Source organism: Antedon mediterranea, chromosome 5, assembly GCF_964355755.1.
Source record: "Antedon mediterranea chromosome 5, ecAntMedi1.1, whole genome shotgun sequence".
Classification (NCBI taxonomy): Eukaryota; Metazoa; Echinodermata; class Crinoidea; order Comatulida; family Antedonidae; genus Antedon; species Antedon mediterranea.
Genome location: NC_092674.1, coordinates 28,754,519 through 28,772,552, shown reverse-complemented (window position 1 = coordinate 28,772,552; position 18,034 = coordinate 28,754,519). Strand labels below are relative to the sequence as shown.

Genomic DNA, 18,034 nt, shown 5'->3' with positions numbered 1-18,034 from the left:
TTGGTTACCATAGCACAATTAACAAGCACAGAACCCATTAGTTGACTCTGCGCATGTATATAGTAACCATGTATATAGTAACCATTTATGTCACAAAAAAAGTGTTCGAAAATCGGCTATTTTTTAGAAATGTTCCTGTCCTATAGTACAGGGATTTTATCAAAAAAATGGCAAATTTTCAACCTTTTTATTTTTTGACAGTTATGTCAAAAGTGGTTACTATAGCACAATTGACATGCGCAGAACCCATTATTCGTCTCTGCGCATGTTTATTATGCAATAGTAACCATTTATGTCAAAAAATAAAAGGGTCGAAAATCGGCCATTTTTCGCAAATTTCCCTGTAAAATTGGTTACTACGACTTTCTAAGATGATGATAACACAATATATGTTCATATATGGCAATATTATTGCATAATAATTAATTTTTAAAAGGTCGATATTTTGGCCATTTTTGAAATTTTCGAAAAATGCCCAAATTAGACCTTTTTATTTTTCTATACAACTGGTAACTATGACTCTCTAAGACGATAATAACGCAATATATATGCATAAATGCTAAAATTATTGCATAATAATTGAATTTTAAAAGGTCGATATTTTGAAAAAAAATTTGAAAATAGTCCTGTATACAGGGAAATTTTCGAAAAATTGACAAATTTCGACCTTTTTATTTTTTGAGATAAGTGGTTACTATGACTTTCTAAGATGATGATAACACAATATATGTTTATATATGGCAAAATTATTGCATAATAATTGAATTTTAAAATGTTGATAATTTGGCCATTTTCTTGTACAAGAAAATTTACGAAAAATGCCCAAATTTCGATTTTTTTATTTTTCTACATAACTGATTACTATATCATAAATTGGCATACGCAGATGCATATAATGTGTTCTGCACATGATACCTCAACATATTTTAAAAAGTCGATAATTTGTCAATTTTTTTTCGAAAAAATTCCTGTACTATGGACATCAGTGCATATTACAGTCAGTCAAGTATGGCAATTTAATTACAAAATGACAGCAAGATTCCGTCTGTATTGAAGGACGCCCTCAACAAACTTCATGTTTAGTATATCATCCATGGACAACGACTTTGAGAATTCTGACAATTTCAATTGTATATTGGATGTGATGTCCACCTGTAACTTCAAAGCTATGGTTACAGACTCTTCCATTGTTTCAGAAGGTGTGAACATCTTCATCTCCCATAGCTTGAAAGTTGCACAATTTAGAGGAAATAATGTTGCCTTAATCTCTTCTTGATTTTCAGAAAAAATTGATTCCACAGGTTGCCTGAAAAAATTTAAATCTGCTAAAGAACGTGAAGATTGTTTTAAATTGTCGTGGATGTTGAAGATGAAGGTAACATACATTTGTTTGTGTCTAATTTGAATACATGCAGTGCTAAGAAATGTGTTGTCAGGAACCACAACCAGTTGTTTTGACTTTAGTTTGCAGTTACTGATGATGCAGTTGTTGCCAATTCTGACATTTTTAAGATGGCAGTATTCCACAATTGACATAGTTTTTACTACTTGTTCATCAATCACAGAATGCATCAAACACATCCTTCCTGGTCTGCCATCAGTCGTTCTCATCCTTTTATGTCTAGGTTCTGTGGTCGTGTTATCATTCCAAGCAGCTCCTAACTGGTTCAAGAGTTGAACATCTTCACAGAGATGGTGAAGGTATTCGGTTGTCGTCCCCAGATGATAGAACACAGATTTGTTAAAAGCTATGACATGGAATGGTGTTCCTGTAAGAAGTTGAAAGACTTGTTCTCGAGTAGAAACAAGATTACCAGTCTCTTCACTAACATTTTGCGAATTCTTTGTATATTCTGATGATCCCCTGCAACCAAGAGCTTGTAAAAAATCACCATATGCATCAATCTCACAAAGTATTGGTGCGTGATTCTGATAGAAGTCTATTAATCTATTTGCTGTATGGTAGTCCATAAAATAGGCACTATCTGTGAACACAAAGTCTTTAGATCCAGAGGAGTGCTGTCTAACAGCACCCATCTCTTTCATCACATCCACCGACGGTTTATGAAGAAACTGTAGAGATTCAGTGAAGACGGAATCATTAGAATCCAAATCCAAATCTTCAGACAATACAAAGACTCCATGAGTTGTGCCTATCAATAAAGATGACTGATGTGCCAGAGCGGTGAATCCTGGACTCTTGAAAGACCAAGAATGATTGTGATGACCTCTGTCCAAAACAAACAGCTCAAGAGTATCAGAAGAACACACAAACACTCCTGGATCCATTCTTGAAGGTAAATCAATGTACGTAATTAGCTTCATCTCCAGCATTTGATATAATGGATCCCCCAGGGGTAGAGGCATGAATGCTTTGCCCAGCAGGCTAGCGTTGGGTAATCGTTGGCTATAACCCCCAGCATGAATCAGCAGCACTTTCATTGATGCTAGGTCATTTTCAAACCGAGTCTTTAACTGCAACAGTACATGCATTGTTGATCCTCCATTACCTGCAAAGAAATATAAGATAATTTATGTGTCTAAAGTAGGTAGGTTTTTAGTTTAGCTTGTTTTTAATTTACATAAATTACAAAAATAGCTATAGTTTGAATTTGAAATACAATATTTTAAAATAAAACATTTTAAAATCTAAATAATTATTTATATGTTTATACAGTATTTTTAATTTCAGTAAACTTACCAACTTTTGCTTCAGGTGGATCTGCAATAGAAAGATATTTCACCCCAAGAGGGAGCTGTTTATTCTCCAGTTTTTCCTTTAGCTGGAGATCGTAAGCTCTTCTTTGATTCTCATCTCTTGCAGTTATTACAACAATATCCCAAAACTGAACATTGCCAATATCTTTCCCTGCAATTTAATCATTTTGAAGGTATGGATTATATAGCGAACTTGCAGATCTATTCATTTAAGACATTAGTAGTGATTTACATTAAAACGACATGTTCCACCAAAAAACAAACCTCTGATTTCCTGAAACTTTCTTATCCGTTTTGTAGTGGCATCTTTAATTTCATCGTTTTCCATAACTATGAACATGATAACATACTTTATAATATAATATATATAGGGTCCGTATATATACTTTACATTTTTTTAGTTTTTATAGGCAGGAGGTATGTTGTGGAAATACCTTCCTTTTTATTTTATAGTTTTTTACACACCACCATAAACTGAATCGTATTAGTAGAGACTAGTCACTGATTTCCTGGAAGCTAAGCCTTCTCCTAGCTGCTGCTGGCCCAGTCCCGACTCCGGAGGTATGGCACACCACACACAGCACAGGCCCACACTGATGATAAGCTATTTTAGGTAAGCCTAGCCATATGGAGTAAAGTACTCCATGGCCTAGCCTAGCCTTTCATGTATGAATTTTAACGTATCTCTAAACCATAATATGGATATCAGCAACTGACCTAAACAACTAAATTTTATATACTATTATTACACTGAGATATGTATAGGCTAAACACAATAAACAGTAAATAAAATTAAGTGTACTAACTCAGCAAGAGGAGTTCCATATGTTTATGTTGTTCCGGTTTATTCCACGTTGTACTGCATGGCTGGGGTCACACAAGGTCAATTTGGTCGTCTGCTGCTAAGGTTATACATAACATGTTCATAAATTAATTCAAAATGTTTTGTATTCAACTTAATTCAAGTAATAAATATATGGTTATGTATAATATATTTTTTTGTGATTTTTAATAATAAAAATAAACAATATTACAGTATTTCATTAATTATTGTATTTTTGATATACTGTATGTTGTTCGCTTGTTGTCTGCTGCAGATTGTAATCAGACCCCAAAATTGCATGCGGCAAAGTTCTCGTACGTGCACATCCTACGCCACATAATACCTGTATAGCTATCCCAATGCTATACAAATATGAATTTCTTAATTAAATAATTAATAAAAATGAATGACAAACAAGTTGTGGATCAACGTTTTGACGAAATATTTTAAATTTCAGCGAAAATTATATTGAAAGATTTTATGACCCCTCCTGAAAAATTCAAAAAATTGTTGAATATGCTATTATAATGTCACTTTAAAAAAAATTAGATCGACCAATATTATATACCTGAAAAACTGTAATTTAAAGGGTAAAATCGTCAAATTAAATCAATTAAATGGTTTTGGTTAAATTTAACTATTTATTTTGTCTTTTTTTGGTGAAATCATTTTTTTTTTCTGCGGAAGTGAATAACTATTAAAACTGCAAAATGGCCTATTCATAGTCTGATTTTATAATCTTTCATTTTTCATTATGAGCAATACATCCGATCATAGAGATATTATAGTTCACCATATAATATCTCTATATGATCGGAATCAGATGCTTTCGAAACGACGAAGGGAAAACTGACGAATCAATAAAATCGTTTCTTCATTTCTAAATTCAATTGAAGTAGGCCTACAGTATTTGATCGTGATGGTTCGTCAATAATTTGTCATTATTTAGTGTAAATGATATCTTTATCTGAGACAACGTAAATTAAAAGTTATAAGCTTGGTTTCCACTAGGACGCAACGCAGGGACGTAAATGCAACGCAAGCGTGTTGATTGCTTGTGATTGCTACGTCTTAGCGTTGCGTCTACGTCTTTGCGTTGCGTCTACCTCCTCTTTGCGTTGCGTCCTAGTCGGAATCAAGCTTTAAGCTTGGTTCCCACTAGAACGTAACGCAAGGACGTAAACGCAACGCAAGCGTTTTAACTTATGACAAGCGAAGTTATAGACAGTTAGCAATCACAAGCGAATAAGCCATCGCTTGTGATTGGTCAATTCACTTGCGTTGCGTTACGTCCTTGTGTTGCGTCGCTAGTGGGAACCACGCTTTAAGCTTGGTTCCCACTAGCGACGCAACGTAACGCAACGAAAGCAAATGCCCTTCCTAAAGCGTGGTTCCCACTAGCGACGCAACGCAAGGACGTAACGCAACGCAAGTGAATTGACCAATCATAAGCGATGGCTTATTCGCTTGTGATTGCTAACTGTCTATAACTTCGCTTGTCATTGGTTAAAACGCTTGCGTTGCGTTTACGTCCTTGCGTTACGTTCTAGTGGGAACCAAGCTTTATAATTGTGTTTGCCCCCGCCTGCGTGAAATCAAACCTGCTAAGTTTGCAGCATTTTTGCGTCATCGGTTCCATCTTGTGAATATGCAATACAGCACATTGCGTTAATACGTCGCTGCGTTGCGTTCTAGTGGGAATCCAATAATAATAATTCATCGCTTGTGATTGGTCAAATCCCTTACGTTGTGTTACGTCACTATAAATTACTATATTCACAAATAGGTCTACTTCAAATTGTTGACAAAATAAATAAAAAAATATCTTCATATTGAAACAATAATAAATACCCTGTAAACAAAACATAATTATTATTTATATTTAATTTCAGTTTTAAATGATATATTAAACTGATTAATGATCACTAGAGGAGGAATAACAATTATTACTTAGATACCGAAACATCGTGAAAATCGAGAGAAATTGAAAAGATGAAAAGTTTGTAGAATGTAAAAACACAAAGCTTTAGTTCCCACTTAAGCTTGGTTCCCACTAGAACGCAGCAACGCAGTGCTGTATTGCGTAATCACAAGTGGGAACCGACGACGCAACTGTGCTGCGAACATCGCAGGTTTGATGTCACCGAGGCGGGGGGAAAACACAATTATTGGAAGGGAATTTTCTTACGTTGCGTAGGTTGCGTCGCTAGTGGAACCCAAGCTTTACGACGCAACTCAACGTAGCGACATATTGACGCAAAGTGTTGAATTGCGTAATCACTAGTGGGAACCGACGACGCAATAGTGCTGCTTATATATGTATATGCGTTTTAAACTCCGATTGTGTTACCGTAAAATTAACATTTTTGTTTACATAATAATATTTCATAAATTTGTGTCATTTTTTTACAATGCGAACACCACACAAAAAGTAATTTTAAAAGGACGGAATTACAGAGTATAGAGTGACGAAATGAGGGAAGAAGGGGGGGGGGGCTGCTGAGGAAAAACAAACCCGGACTGATGGGAATACCCAGACTGATGGGGAATACCCAGACTGATGGGAATACCCATATCTCTATACTTTATTATTTTACATATTTTCATCTTCATAATAAAACTCACAATTATTACTTTTGTTTTCAATTTGAAATCAAATGAACTTCCCTTGGCATAAATTAAAACATTTTCAGAAATAAATTATAAGCACAATCAATTATACATCCTGTAATTGACGAGTGTGTGCTCGCTGTTGGATGCGTATGAAAAAAAAACCAAAGATAAAATTAAAACTTCATATTGATATGGATTCACACATGTACTCCTCCCCCAACTTTTGTTTGTTTTCGTACGAGAGTAGCAGGATATTATGGAAGGTACGAAACATATTAAATATTCATGTACTCTAGATCCCAGTATCTACATACCCTCCCTAAATGATGTATGAACATGTCCCTTCACTAGATATTGTAATTAAACTATTTTTTAGATAGCTTCTTCTAATCGAACGTGTTGAGAACACCAACATCTGGTCATATAGAATAACAGAAAGGGCAGGGATTTGTCACAAACTGACCCCCCAGAAGACATTTGGGCAAGTCGGAACCCAGCACCATATTTCATAGGACACTGAATCCTAAATGGTAACACGCACAGTTTTGGAAGTTGGCTCAACATTTTTAAGATTATCTTAACCACGTCCAACTGTCAATTTTACTTTTCCTATTTTAAAGAAAATCCTAGTACTCTGGATTTGAACCCTTAACTTAATTTGTACTAGTCCACAAAATATATGTATTAAGCTCTGTCTACACTATCAAACTAGTGCGATGTGCCTAAATATGGTAGTGATATGCCCATATATGGTAGTGCTATGACATCATCATGTCCATATATATGGGCACATCTATTATCAAATGAGATGTTTTTGTATTAGTTGCAGTTTGAACATGTCCACAATTTTTTTTTTCCAATCAATTTTGTTTATAGAATTTCCACAAATACTTTGTCAGTAATATTATTGTACCAAGCAGAAAAAAATGTCTTCCCTGTCAAAACAATATACTCAACAATTTAAACTTAATTAAATGAATATTCAACAAAGCTTTAAGATACACATTATAGTTTGTACAATTTGTTGTACAATTTCTCTAATATAAAATATTGTTTAAAAAATCGTATAATAACTCCAATTTTGTAATGGATGCGTCACAAACAAGTTGTGTTGGGTCAAAATATTACGTCAAATCTACAGTAATGGACACCACTTTGATTGGATTTGATCGGATTTCACTCATTTCGATATTTTTGGATTGATGGCCTTTCTGGTTGAGGACCAAAAAGATTTCAAAAACAGGTAAATAAACAACAAATACACTTAACTGTACAACCATCCGACCAGGAAAAACCAATAAATGTCAACTAATATATATCACACGACAAAGGGGGTAGCGGGGATGGGGAAAGACAAAATATCTGTACACTAAATACTTAGGAATAAAGACATGTAAATTTACAATTATTTGAAACAACTTTTGCTTCCCAATTAATAACACGATCGCACATTTAAGAATGGTTAAACAATATTGATGAAGTATGTGGTGATATGAGAGAGTAATATACTCCATACAAAATTCTTTGCAAAAATTACACTAACTTTATCAGAATATAGACATATCTTAATATACAATTTGACGAGGTTTTTAATTCTAGTGCTGATTGTTACTGTATTTCGTTAGTGTAATTAAAATCAAGGATGCTTGTCGTCCTAGTATAAACAAAATAACTAAGGTTTGAGTCTGTTGTTGATGTTTGTAGATGTCAGCACTGGTGTTTTGTGGTTGTAGCTCCTTGATGATTGATGTTCTGATGAGAGTTTATCTTTGGTCTGAAGAAGCCATTTTAGGAAGCCACAGATCAAGGTCGTACTGCAAGCAAAAACATATTTACAGTAAAGTTGTTAATTTTTATTGATCAAATACAACTTTCTGCATCAAAAGCTCTGTCTACACTATAAAAATGTATGGTGTGCCCACATATAATAATAATAATAATATTTATTCGGCAAAAAGTTTATAAAAGTACATTTCACAATTCATCTTGCCAGGAGCAAGTAATAGGCATGAGCCCAAACAGAAAACTGACCTCTTACTCCATCATTACTTATAAAATACTAAAATAACAAAACTAAGTAACACAAATTAAGTAAAAACAAAACAAAAGTTATAATGAGATACACCAATTAAAAATAAGCTGCATTGAATAAACAATATAAACAATTACAACTTAATATTTTGAGATCAAATGTGAGTTGGGCTTTAAAGTCTGAAATTGCCAATATGCACCTAGCCACGTAAAAACAAAACATTGACGTTCGATTGGATTTGCTGGCGCCGGACCGGAAGAGGTGTGAAAGACCCTTTAGGGAAGCACTTTAAACCCTTAAAATTAAGAAAAATCTCCTATCTAAGTGAATACAATTTAATGGAAATACTTAAATATCTATTGATTAAAGCGAAACACTTAAAACTTAAGGGAAATACTTATATATTTATTGAGTAATATGAAATACTTAATATTTAAGGGCAAATATCTCACTGTGTGATTGGTGAATACGGCCACTGGAGATGATAACAAGTTAACATTCAAAGACACATACACCAGAAGAAGACAACCTACCACATTCCATTTTGGTACTCAGAGATTAGCACTACCATCTGACGTAGCTTGTTGCACCGGTGTTGAACAGCGTAATGCTAAGTCTTCGTAAGATTTCCCCTGTAGGAAGCATGCAAGAACTACAGTCATATTATCACAGCCTAGGCCGCCCATTTGACAATCTGGAGCTAGACATCTGGTCATTAAATCTTCACATATCTGTAGACAAAATCAGAAGTATTATATAATTGAAACCTTGCAGAATATTGACACAGTACACATGCAAGGGTGGATGTTTTTTGGATGGTACTGTAAATGGTCTTTCACACCTGGTCTGGCACGGTTCCGGTCCGGCCACCGCAAATCAACTTGGTGAATAGTTACGTGGAGCGTCATGGAAACGAAACATTGACGTTTGATTTGATTTTCCGGCGCTGGACCGGAACCGTGCCGTAACTGGTGTGAAAGACCCTATAAAGCAATAGTATCTTGTTTTTTTATTTATTTGAATCAAGATTTTGTAATAAAAAGGGAGCTTACTTTGTCTGGTTCAATTTTCATTGCTATCCGTGATCGGACAAACTCTACCACTTCCTCATTGGTCAATACGTCCCAGATTCCGTCACATGCTAATATTACAAATTCGTGGTCTTGTGTTACTTCCGCTTCTATTACATCTGGTACCGCTAAAAAAAAAAGAAACAATGCGAAAGCGGACCGACAGGAAATTTGAGAGATAGAAAACATATCAAAACGAAAGAGTTGTCCTTTAATAAACAAAATGTTTGTTTGTTACCTATGACTATCTGTTCATCTGCTTTTTTGTTTTCATTTTTCTTAAACACAAAATCACCAAGTGCTCTTGATAATGCAAGATTTCCTGTACAAAAAAAAAACATAAACAGATCAATATTCACAACTACATTTCCTTACGTTTAGAAGAGATAAAAAGCGGCGTTTAGAGAGAGATAAAAAGCAACGTTTAGAAAGAAATAAAAAGCGACGTTTCGTGACCTATCCAGTGTGTATCATCAGGCCGAATGATGCAATCGTGGAATTTGGTCAGTGACACGTGTTGGGGTCAAAGACATTATACATATCCATACATTTCCTTACAAATCCTAAATGAATACGTATTAGTCGTTTTGAGTCGTCGAATGGTTAGGCTGGGGCGCAAACCATAGCTATACAATCAGCACAGGTTCAAGGCATTCCTCGACCATTGTTCTGGTGGTAGAACAAGTCTTCTCAGATAAGGACTTGAAACTGGTCCATGCAGCTGTCATTGTGGACAGACGAAAAGGCACCGTTTAGTGGCAGCACTCGACACGAAGGGACCTTTAGCAGAGTAGAAAGTTGTGGTATGTGTTGTCCACACCTGTGCGCAATTCAGCCCAGTAGGCTGCAAGTTGCCGGTTATTCCCACCCCCCCCCCCCCCCCCACATTTACATTATAATTTAAAGATTCTGTACAATGACATACCATTAACTCTGTTAAATTCAACCCATCCCCCAGCTGCTGTGATCCTTTTGCATTCTTCTTCGTTACCAGGTTTGTGATCGTAAGATAGATTCTGAACCCTACCACAAACGCTGGATAAAGCCCTTGAATCGCCTACATTTGCCTGCAAAAAAAGTTAGCAAATGAATCAAAACCTAATCACTTTTAAAGTAAGTACACGTTTCAGTACTTACAATGAGACTGTATTTTTTAGAAAGTAATGCAATTTTTATGAATAAAAAAAGTAAACTGTTAAAATTACAGATCTTTCTAATAACCATACACTTTATTTAATTTTTTTGTAATATGGAGCGAGTGAGTGCAGAAATCTACATTCTTTTTCATTGGAATACCAACAATAAATAATATTATTCCAAAATAAAGTAATGTTACTTACACAATACAATTTATTATCTTTATGTATAACTACAATTGCTGTCGTACCTGCCAGCTCATCCTTCATATTTTCATCTTAAAAAATAATATTTATTTTCAAATAATTTTAATACAAAGGTAGTGGTAACACCGTATTAACTATGACAACTAACTCATACAATATTATATTATAAAGTTTAGATGGCAGCAAACTTTCTACATAAAATTCAGAATTTGGTGTGGCACACACAAGTTGTCACAACACTATTGTTTCTTAGTGTTCAAATTAATATAGTATTCTATTTAATTCTATAAAAGTTTTTATATGGCACCCTACAAAGAACACAATAACAAACATAAGGTTTGTAATGTATACGTTGGTTCCGGTCTATTGCTTCGGATTCTTTGTGCATGTAATCGTCTCACCGTTAAGCATGTCTTCATCGAGTGCAAGGAACGCTGTATTGACCGCTTCTTTGATATCACCTCGTTTAAATGCGGGTTGGTTAGCTATCTTGTTGTGTAGGTGTTCACCAGCGTATTGAGCTACCTTAGCACCTGATAACAAAGATAAAGAACAAATATAAAATTACCTAATACTTAGTTTTGACATACTTCCACGCTAATTGACAACCAATGTTTTCTAGACCATTTCTTGTAAAGCTCTGTCAACACTTTCGAACTAGTTCGACTAAAAAAGCGTGATGTACCCAAATACGGTAGTGAAACCTAAATATGGCAGTGATATTACATCATCATGTCCATATATGGGCACATCACATATTTTGTCACATAAATTTTGATAGTGTAGACAAGGGCGTAGACTACAAGACGTTGCGGTCGATTGATTGTCCGTATGGATTTAGCCAGGCTTTTAAAACCGGTAAATTTACACGGTCCGCATCAGTCCTTTGGGACACCTTTCAGATCCTTTCCGCGCAAAAATTGTAACTGTTATCCGACATCGTATAGTTTTCATGAACTGCTGACTAGATTTGAGGATGTTCTGATGGGGTGCTTACAATGAGAAAGTTAATGTCAGTTCACTGATTTGGCAATTAGTGGACTAGAACCCAAGATCTTATGATTGGTAAGCAAGTTGTCTTTTGTTGCCTTTTTTGTTCATGTATTGTATTATAAAAGTTTGAAAAAAAAAATTATATACAAAAAAATATATGTTGAAAACCAATCGACATTAAAGTTGATCACTTCTGGAATCGATCCCAGGTTGTATGAACAACAAGCATGTGCCAAGCTGCAGGACCACAAACAGATAACATAAGTTATGACAAGTGGGTGGCAATGTTTTGTAGACATGAAATATTCAAGAATGATTGTCACAGATGTACAGTACATTAATAAAAAGCGTGGCCAACGCCACCTACACACAGAAAGGTCAGTTACTGATTTGAAATAGTATACTACTTCTGAATGAAATGTTGCACACAAAAAACAAGTGCATTTTTAAACATCCACGTAAATTTCAGTGAAAGGTCATCTGTACCGAGAATTAAAACGTTATCAGTAAAATTTATCTAAACACAAACTCATTACAACAATCTTAACATTATCCGATACATAAACACATAAATATCACTTCTGAAAGACAATACTTTTTAAATTATAGCTAGAATCAAAAGTATTAAACAGAACTTTAATATTATTAGTGTCTTGTGATCAGATCTGATCTAAGAAAACAGTATCATGTATGTAAGACAATACTAAAGTAGAATCGTAGGTATTATTAAGATAAAATGCATTTTTTAATGGCATTTGCTGATGGAATGAATATGGTTGCGGGAAAAAATAACACGAAAGTATAATTTGGATAAAAGAATTTCAATTTGATGGGATCGCAAAAAGACAATACATGTATACAGTACAGTATCTTATAAAAAGCAAATACACAAATGTAATCATTTAATAATTGTCATTGTCAACTATATACAGGTTTGTCAACATCATTTTAAGGGCTCTAGTTAGCCATAGTTTTACTACTAATAGCCCATGCTTGGGAAATGAAGATAAATTGACTAGCTCACTGTACAGTAGTAGTAGTCAAGCAATGACATATACAATTCAGATAGAGAGTAGGCTTAACACACACATATTCTGTTAAATTGGTTGCTTAACTTAAACTTTATCTTCCAAAACCATTTCAGGGGTATATTTGTGTCACAGACACATTGCGCTATATTGCGAACTTGTTAAAACGAAAATCGATAGGTATTATTTGATCCATTCAACTCAGTGTTTCGCTGTTGTTTCTTGTTAAAATTATATACCATATTAATAATATTAATAATATATGTTAATAACATATTAAGACTAGTAGTACTATACAGTAGAAGAATCACATATCGTGAGGATGCTTGTCACTATGACAACAAATCATGTAATTAATATCTGAATGACACCTGACTTTAAAAGATAGGATATGGAAAGGTCAAGAGGTCATTAATATGTGTTGCTAGCAGCAACACCATCGCTAGTAACAACATCATCAAGGAGGTGGTGGATAAATGTGCACACATCACTCAAATGTATTTGAATGCATTGAACTCATCATACTATGGTAATCTACCCTACAGGTAACTGAACTCACTTTTGTTGACAATGAAAAAGGAATGAGCAAAATTCATATCTAGGTCAATCTTTGTGAAGCACCCCAAATGATGTATGCCCATTTAAGTGGGTATTTTACCAAACCAAAGTGCACTATTGAAATTTCTGTTTATATTTTTTTATTTGTAAGGGCATGTGACGAAGTGTGTTGGACGTTCGACTGCTGATCGCGAGATCGAGGTTCGAATTCAACTGTCGCTGCATTGCTTGTATCCTTAGGCAAGATACTTGACTTACGTTTGCCTCTCTCCACGCAGGTGTATAAGTGGGTACCCGGTTAGATCAAGACACAACTTTGCGCTGATTACTAGCTGCATTATGGGAGTATGTTTCCATACGTGTTTGATCCAAAAATGACTGGGGTAATAATGTTCAGCGAGGTTTCATAACATTAGGCGCTGGGGGAGGTGAGAGACGGTAGTAATATCAATATCAGTTCTTCATACAATATTTTGAGGATTATTCTACAAAGGCAAGAAAGCAATCTCCCACATCTCCCGTCTAAATTGACAATTCTTGACCAACGACCCAGATTATTATCAATAAAACCTAACATTGAATATATTGGTACCGTCTATTATCAACTACAAAGTTGACAATAGATTTAACCTTTGACCTCGCTTACTTTACAATTAATCATCAATTGTATAATATTCTTTTGTTAGACAAGATAAACAGTTGATCATAGAGATACAAACACACCCCCTGCAACACCGGTATACTGTATGTGGTTGAGAAGGTGCATTAAAATCATGAAGGAACTATATTAGTCGCTACTAATGTAGGGATTTTTATTTTTTTCGTCTGATTTTCCAAAATGGAGGTGAAATAGAAAACTACTACGTGATTTGTCGTGACTGAATAACCTTTTTTTTACTTTTGTTTTTCTTGCCTGGTTCTCGAAAAGGTTTCTTTTAGCAATACCCAACACCTTGCACTTTTGTCTTCTTTATAAAGGGTTTTACAATTACAGAAAATACTTTTTCTTTTGTAAGATCCATGCTTTTGCTAAATAAATGTAAACTTACATAAAATAATTTGCTTCGATTTGAACATTTAATATCCAGTAAGTTTCTACTGTTCAGGGATTTAAAACATCTATCCATTGTTTTGCTTAGTGATGGACTTGCTTACTAATTATAGGGTCTTGGGTTCACATCATGACTTAGTCATACCATGAAGGAATTATTCACCCATGGTGATACTCAATTTTTATTGGCCAAAATATTACTACAATTTACAATATAAAACATATTTTTGTTGTAAAATTTATATAATTAAATTGTATCAAATAATGGATAATTATTTGGTGGCAACAGTGCAAGGTTGAGTAGTGAGTAGTTCCATGGCACAACTTCTGATGGGTCAATTGAAGATGGAGCCATCCAAATGTCTCTCTCTGATGCTTTTTGACTAGGAGTTAAGCCTCCAGTTGTACAATACCTTTTTTGGTCATACCCCACCACCTTGTTTCTACTTACCCCCGTGGCCATCGTACACTGCAAAGAACGCGGTGCCTTCTGAGTCACCAAGAGAGAGTAGCTGTGTGTGGGCATCTTCCATATCTAGTGAAATTAGCTCAGTAAAGGAAATATTTATTTCATACACTTTGAGTGAAAACAATTTAAACAACCACCACAAGAGGCATAACTGTAAATTTCTAAAAAACAATTTTGCATACAAGTTAACAAAATGCAGACCCCTTTTAAAAAACCATTTATGTCAGAAACATTTTTCCAGAAACCAAAGCCAATTTTCCTTGAAAAATGAAATAAATATTTGCATAAATTTCCAAACACTAATTTATTAAAAAATAATCCGATTTTCTAATAATAAGCGCTAATATAACATTAATTTGTCTATTAATAAAGTTGTAAAATAAAAAAGTTTTCATTCAATTTTGATAAAATATTTAATTAAAGGAGTTTAAACGAGATGATTATGGTTTGTTTTCAAATAAAATTCCAACATTAATGGTAATTACGTTGATGATATGTTTATTTTAGGAAGGCATCAAAATTTAAAATGAACATTAGGTCAAAATATATCAAACAAATTAAATTAGCTAGCAGCCACAGCTGAGCCATCAAACATACACGCAAGAAAAATCATCAATGAAAACACAATACTGTACTTGATCAACAACAAATGAATTGGCCTTTGACCTACTGTATAAGAGGCATCCCCAGAACTGTGCACAGGCAATATTTAATTATCTGTTGAAATATGAGTGTCTATAAATAGCTTTTTAAGATGCCATCAATGACAGTGGGTTTCATTATCACAGTTGTTGCCGACATCTTGATTGGTATGTCAAAACAATATTAAATTGATTTTTTTTTTTTCAAGGTTAGAATATATTATTTACTATCTTAAATTTAAAAATTTAGATTTGCTATATTTTCAAATCTATGGCCTTTTATTTTATGGACAATATAGCAAAATAAAAGAAAAATAAATGAATTGTTATAAGTTATACAAACATATCATGATAAACACTGTGGGGCACTTATATTCAGGGTGTGGGGACACCCAGGGAGGGGGGGGGGGAGGACATTTCTTATGAACTGAACAAGGGGAAATACAGAATAAGTTTTTAAAACTAAGGCCAACCCTGTCCATAACATATTAATGCTTGGTTCCCACTAAGACACCATGCAAGAATGTAAGTGCAATGCAAGTAATTTGACCAATCACAAGCGATAGATTATTCTAACTGTCACTTGTCATTGGTCAACACGCTTGCATTTTGTTCTCTAGTGTGAACCAAGCATCAAGGGACATTTTGATTGATCCCGAATGTTTACTCTTGGGATTCTAACCGTAAGTAATATAATTTAATAATATAATAACAAATATTAATTTCATTCAAACAACAAGGATACTGATACGCCATCCCTGCATACAGGATGATCCAACTTTAAAAAAACTATTTTCACAAGACGATGTTTCCTTAACCGTTACCGGCTCTGACAAAGTTTGACCCATTTCTGTAAATGAAAAAAAATTACTTTTACTCTTAATTCAGGCAGTTTAAAAAAGGTGTGTGGGGAGAGCATCTCCCCATCCTCTGCTTAGTACAGTGTTAGTGCTTAAAACATAACCTTATTCAGCGCGTTGTGTATACCTAATTGTCCAACATATGATTTGAACCTACAATGTGTTTACCAGAACATAATTTGAAATATTAAACAATAAAGTTGCATTTTTATGTCACATAAAAGCAAAAAAGTATGTGGTCTTTCTAAGCAAGAAATACAAAAACAAAACATCATTTAATGACTTGGTTGACTGAAGAATAACAGTAGATAGCAGCTACAGTAAGGTTAAACGAAGGCCTTTGTTAAGTAACTGTAAAACTTTGGTATTGTGTTACATCTATATTTAGAGCAGTGAATAAAGTTACTGTTGAATGAGTTTAATCAAACAGTTGCTGTATCTTTAAAGATATTCGCTGTCAATGGTTATTTGGATTCTTAATTCTAATCTTAACAATAAGAAATGTACAGGAATGATTTAAAAAATGACTGGAGAAAAACATTTTTATAATATTTTAAAATGGGTTTCTAAAAGACTTGATTTACAAAAGATTTACAAAAATATTATCTTGAGTGTAGATCCAATTGATCCACTTATAAAATAATAATAATAATAATGGTATATAATGCTCCAACATGTTGCATTCACAATTTGTAGTCAAAACTTAACATAACTACAAAACATACTGTATAAAAATCAGACTAGGCCTAGGTCTAGCTAGGTTTTCAATACAACAAGCCTAGGCTAGTTGCATTCACAATTTGTAGTCAAAACTTAACATTACTACAAAACATACTGTATAAAATCAGACTAGGCCTAGGTCTAGCTAGGTTTTCAATACAACAAGCCTAGGCTAGACCTAACTAGGCCTTCATTAATGTACAATATAGTAGGCATATTTTTTAGTTACTATTAATCATTAGGCATAGGCTAGATAGTAGTGTAAGTAGGAGGCCTAGGCCTAGTAGTAGTACACTGTACCACTGTCTCTCTGCTGTCTGTAGATTATTGTACTGTAGTAGTAGGCTATCCCTGACTGAGTTGATTGAGGCCCATCATATTCATAAATTATTTTGTTTAAAACCTGTTTTAGTATTAGTACAGTTAAAAAGTTGGAAATAATGTATGCGATACGTTCCTTGAAAATAAATAGGCTAAAATAACACTATCATTCAGGCTTAGGCTAAGTACTACTGTAGTAGGCCAGCCGCTTACGGCTCATGATGTGCAGGAAGGTAAGCTAGGCTGCCAACCCCCAGGCCTTTCCAGCGCGACAACATTGGCTGCCCAAATCGGCCGGAATGGAAAACAACATGGTGTCTCACATTAATGTTAGTATTTTTCTTTCAAATAACAACGAAATTGATCTTTTCGAAGCATATACTCTTTTATATTGTCACTGTAATACTACAAATATACTTAATTACATATAAGGTCAGTTAAAGATGACAATTTACCTTGTGTATTTGCTTTGCTTCCTCTTAACTTCTAGCGATCAAATCACCATCTTTGTAAATTTTCATGATGCAGAAATGTCGCCCTCTATAGATCTATAATCTCCGATCTATTTATTCTCCGATCTCTCCTCTTCTTATCATTCTCTCCCTTTTCCACCTCCTCCCCTTGTTTCCAAATCTCGACTCCATCTAAAATGTATGTTAGAACATTTTTTGGAAACCGATTGAAACTGCAATTCACTTTACGTCCACAGCAATTAGTTATGTGGGAGAGCTAAGAACAGTAAAATCAGTCTCAAACTCTCAATCAATTAAAGTAACATTATTTCTATTTATAAG

General features: G+C 34.3%; 2 protein-coding genes across 2 annotated transcripts; both read right to left on the bottom strand.

Annotated features, from left to right (window-relative positions):
* Positions 1–630: 630 nt before the first annotated feature.
* Positions 631–4,000, bottom strand: LOC140049400 (fucose-1-phosphate guanylyltransferase-like). The gene is made up of 4 exons (XM_072094273.1): positions 3,525–4,000; positions 2,983–3,048; positions 2,702–2,869; positions 631–2,510 (listed from the first exon to the last, which is right to left on the bottom strand). The coding sequence occupies exons 1-4, from the start codon at positions 3,541–3,543 to the stop codon at positions 1,021–1,023; spliced, it is 1,743 nt and encodes a 580-aa protein (XP_071950374.1). The 5' UTR covers positions 3,544–4,000; the 3' UTR covers positions 631–1,020.
* Positions 4,001–5,421: 1,421 nt separating this feature from the next.
* On the bottom strand, positions 5,422–17,777 carry LOC140050282 (probable protein phosphatase 2C T23F11.1). Its single transcript, XM_072095403.1, has 10 exons — positions 17,696–17,777; positions 16,085–16,189; positions 14,681–14,764; positions 11,001–11,132; positions 10,597–10,670; positions 10,182–10,323; positions 9,495–9,578; positions 9,239–9,384; positions 8,720–8,917; positions 5,422–7,968 (listed from the first exon to the last, which is right to left on the bottom strand). The coding sequence occupies exons 2-9, from the start codon at positions 16,185–16,187 to the stop codon at positions 8,738–8,740; spliced, it is 945 nt and encodes a 314-aa protein (XP_071951504.1). The 5' UTR covers positions 16,188–16,189; positions 17,696–17,777; the 3' UTR covers positions 5,422–7,968; positions 8,720–8,737.
* Positions 17,778–18,034: the final 257 nt, after the last annotated feature.